The sequence below is a fragment of the Toxorhynchites rutilus genome, chromosome 3 (genome assembly GCF_029784135.1).
Source record: "Toxorhynchites rutilus septentrionalis strain SRP chromosome 3, ASM2978413v1, whole genome shotgun sequence".
In the NCBI taxonomy this organism is placed as follows: Eukaryota; Metazoa; Arthropoda; class Insecta; order Diptera; family Culicidae; genus Toxorhynchites; species Toxorhynchites rutilus.
The window spans coordinates 291,871,464-291,883,976 of record NC_073746.1 but is presented as its reverse complement, the minus strand read 5'-3'; the positions used below and the strand labels follow the sequence as shown (position 1 = coordinate 291,883,976).

The following is a 12,513-nucleotide window of genomic DNA, read 5'->3' as shown; positions in this document are numbered from 1 at the left end:
GATTACACATGCTCTCAACTTTTTTGTGACTTTCGTTAAGTTTGTTTCCAACATAGGTTGCCTAGTGTGTAGATGGCCTTACATTTCAAAATAAATGTTCGGCACTTCAATCTGTCCGGAATATGAGTCAAAACGATATTAACACTGGGGTACAATTGTTGCACTACTTTTTGCAGTGGGTTATTCCTTTTTGTTATTGTTTTTTTTTAAAGGAAGGCAAGATTTTGACAGATTTGATAAGACGAAAATTGGGAGCAACTATTTCGGTATAGTCTAGTCATTGAGTTAAAAGAATATTTCTCATTGATTTAAACTATTAAAAAGCCTTTCGAATGGCGATCTTCGAGGTGAATATGTAGAATTTCTGTCTGTTATGATGGCATGTTAATTACATTTAGTTTTACCTTGCAGTGGCGTAAGTTTAATTTTTTCGATGTGCGAAAGGGTATAGACCAGGACCGGTTGGCGGAGACATTGCAGGGGGCTCACATAACAGCCACCGCAAGTGGAAACAGCCAGATTGTTATATGTGACTCCGAGGGAACGATACATGCCTTCAGTCGATCCTGGGAGCCGATCAGTTTCAAGGGTCACGAAGGCTCGATCCTTTTGTGCGATGTTTCGAAACAAAACAATTTGCTGGTGACGGTGGGAGAAGACATCAACGGGCCCTCGTTCAAGGTATGGAACCTTGCGAAGGTGTCAGCAATGGCAGGAGCGCAATGCTTACGCACCGTTAGGACGATGGTTTCGGTGCCCAGCGCGCTTGCCGTTTCCGAGGGTGGCCAATTCATGGCGATAGGCTTTGCAAAGGGCAGTATATCGCTTTATCGGGGCGATATCAGTAAGGATCGTTCGAAAACGTTGAAACAACTTTCCGCTGGATCGACTTCCATTTCGGGAATTGCGTTCAAACATTTTAACAAAGTAGGATGATCAAAAGATAGTTGATGGGGGTTTTGTTAAAAAACTATGCATTTCAGATTACCCAAATGTTTGTCTGCTCTGATTCTGGCGTGTATTTGTTCAATCTTCAAAGCCGAGATAAGGAATACCGTATTAACCTTGACATTAGCAACTCTCCGGTTGGTTGCTGCGCGTTGCAATCGGGCCATAATGAGGGCCACTTTATGGTCGGCAGGGATGACGCGGTGTATTGTTACACTTCCGATGGCAGAGGTCCCTGTTATGCGTTACAGGGTAAGAAAATATTACTCCAGTGGTTTCGATCTCATCTTCTAATTGTGTCGAAGAATACTCGAATTAGCGGAGCGAATGCGGGAGGGTTTGTGTTGACGGTTATTGACATTCAGAACAAATTTATCGTTTTCACTTGTCCTATTGAAGAGGTAGCAGCTATTCTGACTGAGTTTGGATCGTGCTATATCTTGACTGAGAGTAAACAAGTCCTCCATCTGGACGAGAAAGATCTGCAAAGCAAGCTGAACATGCTATTCAAGAAGAATTTGTATGATATTGCTGTGAGAATTGCGAAGAGTAATCAATACGACGCGGATGGATTGGCCGGTATTTTCAAACAGTACGGAGATCACCTTTACAGCAAAGGAGATTTTTCGGGATCCGTCGAACAGTACATCAAAACCATAGGATTCCTCGAGCCGTCTTATGTGATAAGAAGATTTTTAGATGCTCGTCACATTCACTATTTGACCGATTATCTGCAAGCGATTCACAAATCGGGCAGAGCATCAGCTGATCACACAACATTACTGCTGAATTGTTTCACTAGATTGGATAGAACAGAAGAGTTGAAAAAATTTCTGGAGAACGAAAACAAACTCAATCTGTTCGACGTTGATGTTGCGATTAAGGTTTGTCGAAACGCATCGATCGAGCAGGCTCTATCTCTAGCCAGAAAGCACGGAAAGCACGATCTGTGTCTCAGTATTCTTACGGAAGATCTTCGTCGCTACGAGGACGCTCTGAGCTACATTCTTCAGTTGGAATTTCCTGAAGCGGAAAGAAACGTGAAAAAATATGGAGCACTATTGATGCAACATTGTCCAGAACAATCAATTCATTTGTTGAAGAAGCTTTGCACTGATTATGTCCGGACTGATTTGGGTACCAGTGCCTTAGATAATCACTTTGGGGAAGGGCTGCAAAATTTGCTCGAAAATGAGTTCAACGGTGATCGAGGCAATCCAGAAGATTTCATTCATCTATTCTCCAACAATGAACTGTTGGTAGATTTTCTGGAACATTTGATTGAAAACCTTCCGTCTTGTAGTAAATCCGTTTACAACAGTCTGATCGAACACTATCTTTACTGCTGGCAGGAAGAACCGCTTATCGAACAAAAATTGCTCGATGTACTGAAGAATGACGCCGACCGCTACGATAAGAACCACGTGCTGATACAGTGTCGGGTCTACCAGTTTTGGCCTGGCGTTATGTACTTGTACGAAGAGGATAAGTTGTACCATTTGATAGTGAGACACTATTTGAGGAACAAGGACTACGAAAATTTGCTTGCGTGCTGCAGGAAACTCGGCCTGAATGATCCAACCCTGTGGCTACTGGCGCTGAACGGATTGAAGAATGATGGACATGCCCCTCCTAAGCTGCTATCCCAAGTTCTGCAAGTTATTGGTGAGTTACCGTTGGTTGTTTGAAATGTCAGTCTTCCAACAAGTCTTCAAATTATTTTTACTGTAGCACAAGAAAAGCTGCAAGCACCTCTGCAGATCCTCAACTGTTTGGCGGTGGAAAATGGACCTACTTTGCTCTCGGTTCGGGACTATTTCATGCAGGTGTTCCAAAAGGAGCAAGAATCGACCCATCACGACGAGGAGCTTACCCTTGAGTTCAGCGAGAATTCGGTTTCAATCAAGAAACATATCAAGCACTTGCAGGAGGGCAACGTCGAGTTCCGCAACACGATATGTGACACATGCAAACAGCCCCTCTCCTGGCCAGCACTGTTCTTCCTCTGCAAGCATTCTTTCCACCAGGAGTAAGAATCTAAAATGTGTATGATCCAGTTTGTTTGTCGGAAACATTTTTTTTGTTCTTTACTTTTAGCTGCATTCGTGGCTACTCGGAAACCGAACGGGACTGTCCGGTTTGTAACAAAGCGAATATACTGCTCATGGATACGCTGCGGGCCCAGAGCGAATCAAGTGGCCAACATGAGGCATTCCATAACACGCTGGATCGATCAATTGAACCATTTTCCGTAGTAGCGGAATATTTCGGGCGGGGTCTTTTCAACAAGTTACTCATCGTCGAGGAAGAGGAGGTATCTTTTTCGTGCACTTTATTGTCCCAGGGTGTCGACAACCTTGAAAAATCTTGAAAATCAGGGAATTGAAACAATGTCAGGGAATATCAGGGAATTTCGTCACCAATCTGTAAAAAATCAAATTCCGCCAATTAGAATTTTGATTATTGCAGTAATTAGAAAGTTAATGATTCCAAAAAAGTTGTATTTGCCTAGTTTGACTCACTGTAGGTTTTTCAGTATGTGTTGTTTGCCTCCAGGTCAGCTATACTCAACCTGCGGCCCACCAGGTTATTTTGATTGGCCCGCCAGGCCCGTTATTATTTTGTATGTGTAACAAGCACGGTTCTCACCTCCCCCGTATTCTATTCATTGAATATAAACAAACCATTCGTGATTTTATAACACATCAGTTACAGTATTCACAATTCATCAGTCATCTAGCTAGCGACCAGACGACAGCGAAACTTTCAAAAAACTTTTCTCAACGCCGAGTGTTTAGTTGAGAATACCAAATTAGTCTTTTTCAAGGCTGGAGGCAAATGAACTGACGAATTTAGAAGCCCCTCTAGTTAAAAAAAACTTCATCATCATCATCTTCATCATTCAAGTCGCCTCGCTCCATCCAACAAACAGCAGTCTTTCTCAATGCTGATGCACACACAATGGCTTTGCTCGTTTCTAATGGCGGGTTTACATTAGGGAGATCTATAGCTATAGATGGATTTATTCACGTGAAAATAGGTGTAAACGGGTGAGAATAAATATGCTACACTTATTCGAGGTATATATAACTTGAATAAATTCAGCATATGTAAACGCTTGTGAATTTCTCACTGGTGAGAAATCACTAAAGTTGGATGCAGTTCTACTTTAGGTGAATAAATTCACCGAAAATATGAATATATTCATTATAGAAGTTCACGCTAGTGTAAACGGTTGATGCGATTTCTATAAATCTCATCATATTTCTTCACATGAATATATCCCTAGTCTAAACCCACCCTAAGGAAGAATGCATGATAGATATCGCATTGTATGGTGCAATTTTGTTCGGTAGGGGCACTGCGTCGATTTGCCTGCCGTCTGGTGAAGAGTGCCTCTGTATTTTTGCATCACATCATGTTTTTGTCAGTTGTACAAAGTGGTATGTCAATCACTTCATTCGAAAGATAAAAGGTGTATGAGTAGTGCTGTTTACTAATTGACCCAAAAACATGTCTTTGGCTGTCAGCGAAAGTTCTCTAAATGTTGTGTTTGCACTGTCCAATCTCAGTTTCTATTTTGCTATTGTGTTGAACATTTCCTTCGCCACAGAATGCATCTTCAGAATATGCAACAAGCAAGCATAGTGTAGAGCAGAATCAAAGCAGAAGAGAAATAATAAATAGGAGATGTGTCGTCGGTTTTCATTCCGTGGAGATTGTACGGATTGTTGATTTTATGCGTTAACAAATAGATAACGATAATGTGTGACAAATATATAATCGCCTGGAACCGCACTGTATGCAGTACGGGAAGAAAGCCGCGATTTATACTGAATGCGTTACGTGTATTGTTCTGAGTGCGTGTAGTGTTCTCGCGAGAACAAGAATCAACCATTTTCTGCTGCGTGTACTAAACAAACCCATTGGCCCTTTTCAGAGCCACTAAAACTAAAGAGTTGGTTAAGAATTTTCGATGTGTACTAACAATCTACTTAATATTTACGTTAGCCTGAAGAGAGCTTCTGTGATTTCATGAGTGTTTTTGGTGTAATGATGTTGTTTTGAATTGTAGAAGGCTCGAGCTTTCTCAGTTTGTTCGCCTCTGGTCTTGAAAAATACCAATTTGAAATATCAAACTAAACAACCCGGCCTTGAGAAATACTATTTGAAAAAGCATTGCTGCTTGGATGACTGATAAATCGTGAATTACTGATTTGTGATTTTTACTATCGATCATTCAACTTTTGTGATTTCATTGTTTTCGAGTTGAAAGTGACGTAAGGTATTTTTCAACGTTGTGAGTTGTGTTCTTCGGTGCAAAACTGAAGTTAAAATTTTGTTTCGATGGCATTGCTTTCGCCTCCGCAGCCACCATATAATAGGTTCGGTTCGGATTTTTTTTACCGTTCTGCGTCTGCTGAGATGTTTCGTTCTGCGTTGGAGATGTAATTTTGCTAGGAGATACTGAAAAATTACTTAGATATTCAAGAATTTTAGTTTTCTTTTTTTCAGGGCACTAGACAGTGAGCAATCAACAGTACAGGTTGATGCTTAGAATTAATTTGACAATCTACTCAAATTGCTTAGCGAAGCGTTCGCGCTCCTCACTCAGTGTAAGCGTTCATTTGTCGGCGAGTGTCATTGCTATCAAATTTTGATATCAAAGAGTTTTATTAATAAATTTCTTCAGGGTTTGTGCTCGCCAGCAATAATTTCGTAGTTCTATGTTAACAGTGTGGTCGTGTCTTATACATCACCCTTCTTCATTTAACTTTTCTTTTCTTTGCGGCCTGAGGTACCATGACTAACACGTGTTTGTGGCTCCTATGACGAAAAGGTTAAGTACCGCTGCTCTAGGTCTACTGGCATTTGGCATCAATATTTGCAGTTCAGCCTTAACCAATTACCTTCATTTATCTTCCTCGAAAACAATTGATAAATTCATCCAAAATCATACTATCAAAGCTGAGATCTTGTGGTGCTTGGAAACTGTTTTGTGTCACAAATCACTTCGTATGTATTTCTAAGAAACATAGTTTTATTAAGAAGAATGTTGCATGACAGCCAGAAAGCCGAGAAGGTATAACTAGGGAGTGATAAAATGGGCTTTATGATGATGTTTGGCTCAATGAAACTTTGTAAGCTATACATTGTCGTTGGTTTCGACGAATCTTTGAACAAGACTACGAAGAGGCTGCATATGGATCTGAATGTCAGATTTGTTTATGGAGAGGAGAAAGAGTTGGTAATTCGTTAAATGACGTCAATGCTCTTGTTCTCAAGCATCAGCTTTGCTTGCAGCTTTTAACACTCCTATACTCAAGCGAAAAATCGTAATTTGTGTACTCTGGACTGTGCGCGGTTCTGTATTATTGCTATTGTGTATTTTTAGGTGTTATTGGTATTTATTTAAAGAAAAAGATATAATTGAGTGAAAAAACTCCAGAAAATAATTTTTCTTTATCTTCATTCAGTTTTAATAGTCATTTAATTCAGCCACCTCATTGACGCTCGGTCCGTCAGACCTATACGCGAGTATAGGAAGGCTAAACAGCAATTCCAAATGAAATCGTCCTAAAAATGCGGATTTGAAAAACTTGTATTTTTGATTCGATTGAAAGTGTGTATTCCGTTTGGGTTGGAGGAAATATGAGTTTTTCACAGCAATTGGGAATTTTTTGACTCAAGCGTAACTTTTGAAAAGGGCGTATCGATTTTAGTAAGAGAAATCTTTGATAATTTATATCTCAAAAACTATGAGTCGTACCAAAATAGTGTCTTAGAAAGAGTTATAGAGTATTGATGGTTGAATATGAAAAAAATGCACACTGAGAAAAAAAATCAGTACTCTTTTTTTATTTGAATTAATAAAAATTTAATTTGCAATATCCAAAATACATATTTTTAATTTTTTTTTAATTTCTCATACAAAATAGAAGTCGTGCAGAAAATTTAAAAAATGGGCCCAAGATGGTAAAACTATTTTTGACGAACTTTGTGGAACATCGAATTTTTAGGAATTTTCGAAACTTCGAATTTTTGTATGTTAACAATCATTTTTAGCCACAAATTATGAATCCTGATGTGATTTAAAACAAAAAAGGTTATTATCAATCTCCTTCTAAATGTAGCCATTCTCGAAATATTTAAAAAAATAGTTATGTGTATATATGTATTTTGGATATGGCAAATTGAATTTTTAATTTGTAAATAAAAAAAGAGTACTAATTTTTTTTTCTCAGTGTACATTTTTTTCATATTCAACCATCAATACCCTATAACTCTTTCTAAGACACTATTTGGGTACGACTCATAGTTTTTGAGATATAAATTATCAAAGATTTCTCTTACTCAAATCGATAAGCCCTTTACAAAAGTTACGCTTGAGTAAAAAAAATCCCAATTGCTGTGGAAAACTCATATTTCCTCTAACCCAAACGGAATACACACTTTCATTCGAATCAAAAATACTCGATTTCATTTGGAATTACTCTAAAGAGGGAATGGGAATTATATATTTGAACAAACTTCTTCTTGTTTCGATAGACGGAATTGGTCATATCACACGAGCTGCCACTGGTCTTTCGAAATGGAGAAGAAAACTCTTGAATTTGGCTTCGGATTGCATATTTTTTACGGTTCGTGAAAGGATTGATGGATTCAGAAATACTCGCCAAAATTTTACGGAATTTCGTCTGGGATGCGAAGCACTGGTTTTAAAGCTTATGAAGCGTTGATGTATCCTTCATTTTTCCGTCATTGATTCCGATAGAAAATTGGAAGGAAATCGATTTAAGATGCTTTTGACTATTTTGATATTTGACGGATTTTGGACGGATCAGTGGAGCTCCAGCAGACTTATCACTGAAACAAGCAAGCAACAAACACAAGTTTGCTCACTATGATCCGAAAAATGAATGACTGGAGCATTTTTGAGAAGGATAGATTACGGAACTTACGACAAGTTTGTGATGCTATAACTCATTTTGGAAGGATAGCATGAATAAAAATGTTGAGCTAGTTAATTCAACTAGTTCGAAATTCTCATTCCCTTATCGCCATATGGATAAAAATTAATGAAACGGCTATGGCAAGCAGAAGTGAAATCTCTGGAGGTAAAACGAAGTTTTGGAAAATGCACAGAAAGGAGCCGACAGATTGCAAGATAAAGCGTTTCGTTAAAAGTATAACAGTTTCATGAAATTGATCCAAATCAAAATAAAAATGATTCATTTGTATTAGTTAAACACTAAGACTCCTTCAAGATAACTTTGAAATGTATTAGTAAATCCATTTTTTTAAATCTCTTGCGACACTTCCCAGTCGTTGTTTAGCTCAATTAAAAATCACAAACAATTTATTTATTGGAAGATAACGACAAACGTTCCTTAATTTAATTGTTTAAGCTAACTAAATGTTATCTACATCCAAAGTACTATTAGATAATTTAATTACTAGTTTGCATCGTGAATTTTTCTGAAAAATTATACGAAAATCAGGGAGAAATTCTATGAGAAATAACAACAAACTGCACTGAGGGGTGATAATTATCATAATATCAATGCAATCGCTGTATTCTTTTAGTTCCATTTTTCTATTCCAGCAACCATCGGTTACAGCGACGGATGTCAATGTGCAACAACCTGCGAAGAAAACTGAGCAAACAAGAACCACAGAAGCTTCCCCAATTCCTTACAGCAACTATGGACCTGGCGCTGAGGCCCGACTACGCCAGGAGGAAGGTCGAAAGCTTCAGACCCGCAGTGAGGCACAGGAAAGCGAGATGCGGTTGCGCTTAATGGAGCAGGAGAGAATTCGTCAGCGACAGCAAGCCACTGTGCTTGCACAGCAGCAGATGAGACTGCGAAACGAGCGCAGTCCAAAACGGTCTCCGTTTGGGAGCCCGAGACCACCCTCATCGCTGTCGAATCCATCCCAACCCATTCCAACGAAACCGACATCGGTTGGCAAGCCGAAAAATCCCTTCGACGACAGTGAATACGATGCGACGAAGGATCCATTCGCAGCGGACGAATCGACGCCGAAAAAACAATCCGCGAACGCGAACAATCCTTTCGAGCAGGAGTACGATAGTAGTCTGGACCCGTTTGCCGAATAAATTATATACGCATTGGAAGTGATTGTACAGATTGTGATATTAACCATTGATCCAATGACATTATGTTATCGATTCCATTAATATATTCAAAGTATAATATCAACTTCGACCGATGAAAATCGATCTGTTTTTCCTACTACCAAAAATATGTGTATCAATTATGATGAAATATTATTGTAAAAGCATACTCAATAAACGAACATTTTTTTAAATATTTATTCTATCTAAATCCTTATCAAAATTGTAGACAATAAATTGAAATGCTGTGGCATGCAAATAAGAATCATTCACGAACTATGGTGATTTCTGTGCTTCAATCTATCAAAACGAATAATTTAACAATGGAACAATGTTTGAACTTGTCGTTATATCGTGATGTACTCATATACCGTTCATCTAAGACGATATACTTTCAGATTAAGGTGAAGGTGGAAGCTAGCCATTGTAGTAGTATAGGTTAACCCACGTGTAAAAATTGGGTAATAGTGTTTGTGAGAGAAGAGCAAAGCACACGTAAATAGATCAATTCACTTATCAGACTGTGTGGCGCTTCATTGACACGAGTCTTTCAATACATTAAAATAAAAATTAACAATTCATATGTTCCGATGAACAATTGCAAATATAAATATATATAGAAGGTGCATTTGCATGTGAAGTAAAATTCTGATTATACGCGAGCGTAACATGAGCAAATTTATAACACATGCGAATTGGGGCTCTTTTGGTACTAACAAGTTCTTCCGCATAGTAACTCGATGTTGATGATTCCTTAATATTTTTCTTCGTTGATCGTATTGTTTTCACATATTCACGTTGGAGAGCCTTAACCCCTCTCTTCGTTGGGCGAGGTATTTTGATTAAATGTAATACTTTTCCGTTCACTGTTTTTGAAAGCATTGACTGCCGTTGCAGTGTTCCGAGCTCTACAATACAGTTTTCTTACCCAATGTTAAAGTTGCTAAAACATACATTATAGACCCATTAAACGTAAAAATAATAGTTGTATTGATTTCAACACAATTTTATCCTATTGATTTTCATGACATGAAACGCTATGACTCAGGGATAATATTTTATTGAGTGGTTTTTATAGCTGTTTCGATGATGTTGTCTGGCATCAGTGTCGAAAAAATAATGATGCTTTCACCAATACAAACAAAACCATTGCCGAAGATTGAAGATTGAAATGAAAATTTAACTTACAGAGCACTAGCTCGAGTTTTCCGACGTTTTTCACTATACAGTGCGACAGCAGATGAAAATTCAATATCTTGTGAGTAATCGATTAGAGTTTGGTTGATATTACTTGATGGGAAGTGTGCGAAAACGATCATTTTCTTCACACTGTTTCGCAAAATTATCGATTTTCGGGCGAGGGGTGAGGGAGAGAGATGAAAGAAATGAGCGCCATTGTGGCAGCCATTTGTGGCTAGCTTCCACCTTCACCTTAAACGCTCACGCAAAAAAAAAACCGAATAGCTCTTTATAAAAAAAAATCGCTCCTTCGATGGTAACACTGCATTCCCCTCTTCGGGACGGTAATATTCGGCTACTCGTTCAGTCTGATCGTATGGTTTTTATTGCCAAGATGTACAATTCACAAGAACGTGTATTTTTTGTGCAATCGTATTACTCGAGCAACCGAAGCCTTAATGATACTTTGAGAATGAAATGAGAATTTCAACATTTCTCGTCGTCGATTACTTCCTCTGGGGATACCTGGAGGACCGTTGCTATGTTAATAAGCCACAAAATTTGGATGAACTTAACCCTTTAACGGACCGTGAGAACTAGGCATGTAATCAACGCAAACTCCAATACAACGACATGTTTAGATGCTAAAATACACAAAATATTTTTTTTCAAAACACAAAACAATCGAAAACATTGAAAAAATTGGTGGCAACACTTGCCACTGCCCTGCTAGCGTAAAATGTTGGTGGCAATATAGATGCCACCTGCCAGGCTAGCGTAAAATATTGGTGGCAATATAGTTGCTACCTGTCCGTCTAGCGGAAAACACTTGATGGTAATAATTTTGTTTTTGTATTTGAAATTTTGAAGTTAGTTTCAACAAAAACAACTAATAAAATTAATGATCAGACTCAACAGGTCCTAAACAGTTCATATGTATTGGAAACTTCAACAAAATTACTGTTTTTCAATAACTTTAAGGGAAATTTGCTCTTGCTGCTCTAATCTGGGAGTTGTTAACACAAAAATGGCTCCAAAATGGATAGTCTTTTTATTTTTCGCGCTCAAAAAAATCGAGCATGTTGCTAGACATCAGAACAAGTTACCACATAAGGTTAGAAGTGATAATTTATTGTTAAAAAAGAGAATGAAATGAAATCGTTGGTAGCAATATAGATGCCGGTACCCGTTAGAGGGTTAAAGAAGAAATAACTCGGATTTTCAACAGCATCGAAGTCATAATGTTAGAAAAAAAGAGGGGTCACATCGAAAATGTCCTAGAATAAGCTTCATTTTGGTTTTTTTTAAATAAAAATCGGTTCACATTTGTAGAAGTTATTAAAATTTGTTACGTGAGCGTTTAATCTGAAAGACCCTGTTGAACATTTGTATACTTTTGAAATTGCAGCTTCCGCATATTTAATGGACCTCGTATTACCTCGAATCGAGGATTCGATACAATAGGCAAAATTCGGCTTTACTTTACTTGAATCGAGCAGTGAGTTTGAGTTTTTACTACGTTTGGTATGAATAAAAGTAACGACTAAATAAGTAAACACACATATAACGCGTTGACATTTTATCTTTCGAATGAAGCGGTTATCATACCATTTCTTTCAACCGACGAAGAGGTTTTATTGCTAAAAATCCTGTTTCTCTAATGTAACACTCTCGTTCTCGAAGCTTTGAACTTACACCCCAGTGGTTCACCGTGACTGGTTCACGCTGACATAAGGGCGATCACAACAAACGCGAGCTGGCTTCTCTCTCTCAGGTATCGATAATCAGGATCTACTTGACCAATGTGGCTGAATTTTTTTATCAGCATGTAAATTTTTTTTTTAATTTTTTAGATTTTATATGAGCTTTTAAACAGCGATTTTTCATGAAAAATAACTCATTTTTAACAATTGGCCGCCTTTTGGGAAATTTTTTGAACTTTCAAAAAACACTCTGTAACGCTTTAGGTATTGTCCTTAAGCTTTAAAATATTCATTGGAATTTGTTCTACGACACCCCGTTGCTTCAGAACCGAGACCACCAGCAAGGTACCGATTTTCAGACAGCATCTACGCATCCAGCTGTCAACAGCGTAAAAATCATTATTCGTGCACTCAAAAAATAGAAAATACATCTTCAAATATACCTTAAACAACAACCAAAACATATATGTATTCCTTAAAGCTATCGATCTTCGTGTGTGATTGTCCTTATACCCTTAGTTTTTCCTTTTCCTTTTCCTTTGT

General features: G+C 38.0%; 1 protein-coding gene across 1 annotated transcript; it reads left to right on the top strand.

The window, feature by feature from the left end:
- The first annotated feature begins 215 nt into the window (after nucleotides 1–215).
- LOC129776201 (vacuolar protein sorting-associated protein 11 homolog) lies at nucleotides 216–9,288 on the top strand. The gene is made up of 6 exons (XM_055781701.1): nucleotides 216–347; nucleotides 412–927; nucleotides 984–2,613; nucleotides 2,680–2,977; nucleotides 3,046–3,262; nucleotides 8,555–9,288. The coding sequence occupies exons 1-6, from the start codon at nucleotides 333–335 to the stop codon at nucleotides 9,068–9,070; spliced, it is 3,192 nt and encodes a 1,063-aa protein (XP_055637676.1). The 5' UTR covers nucleotides 216–332; the 3' UTR covers nucleotides 9,071–9,288.
- The last annotated feature ends 3,225 nt before the right edge of the window (nucleotides 9,289–12,513 follow it).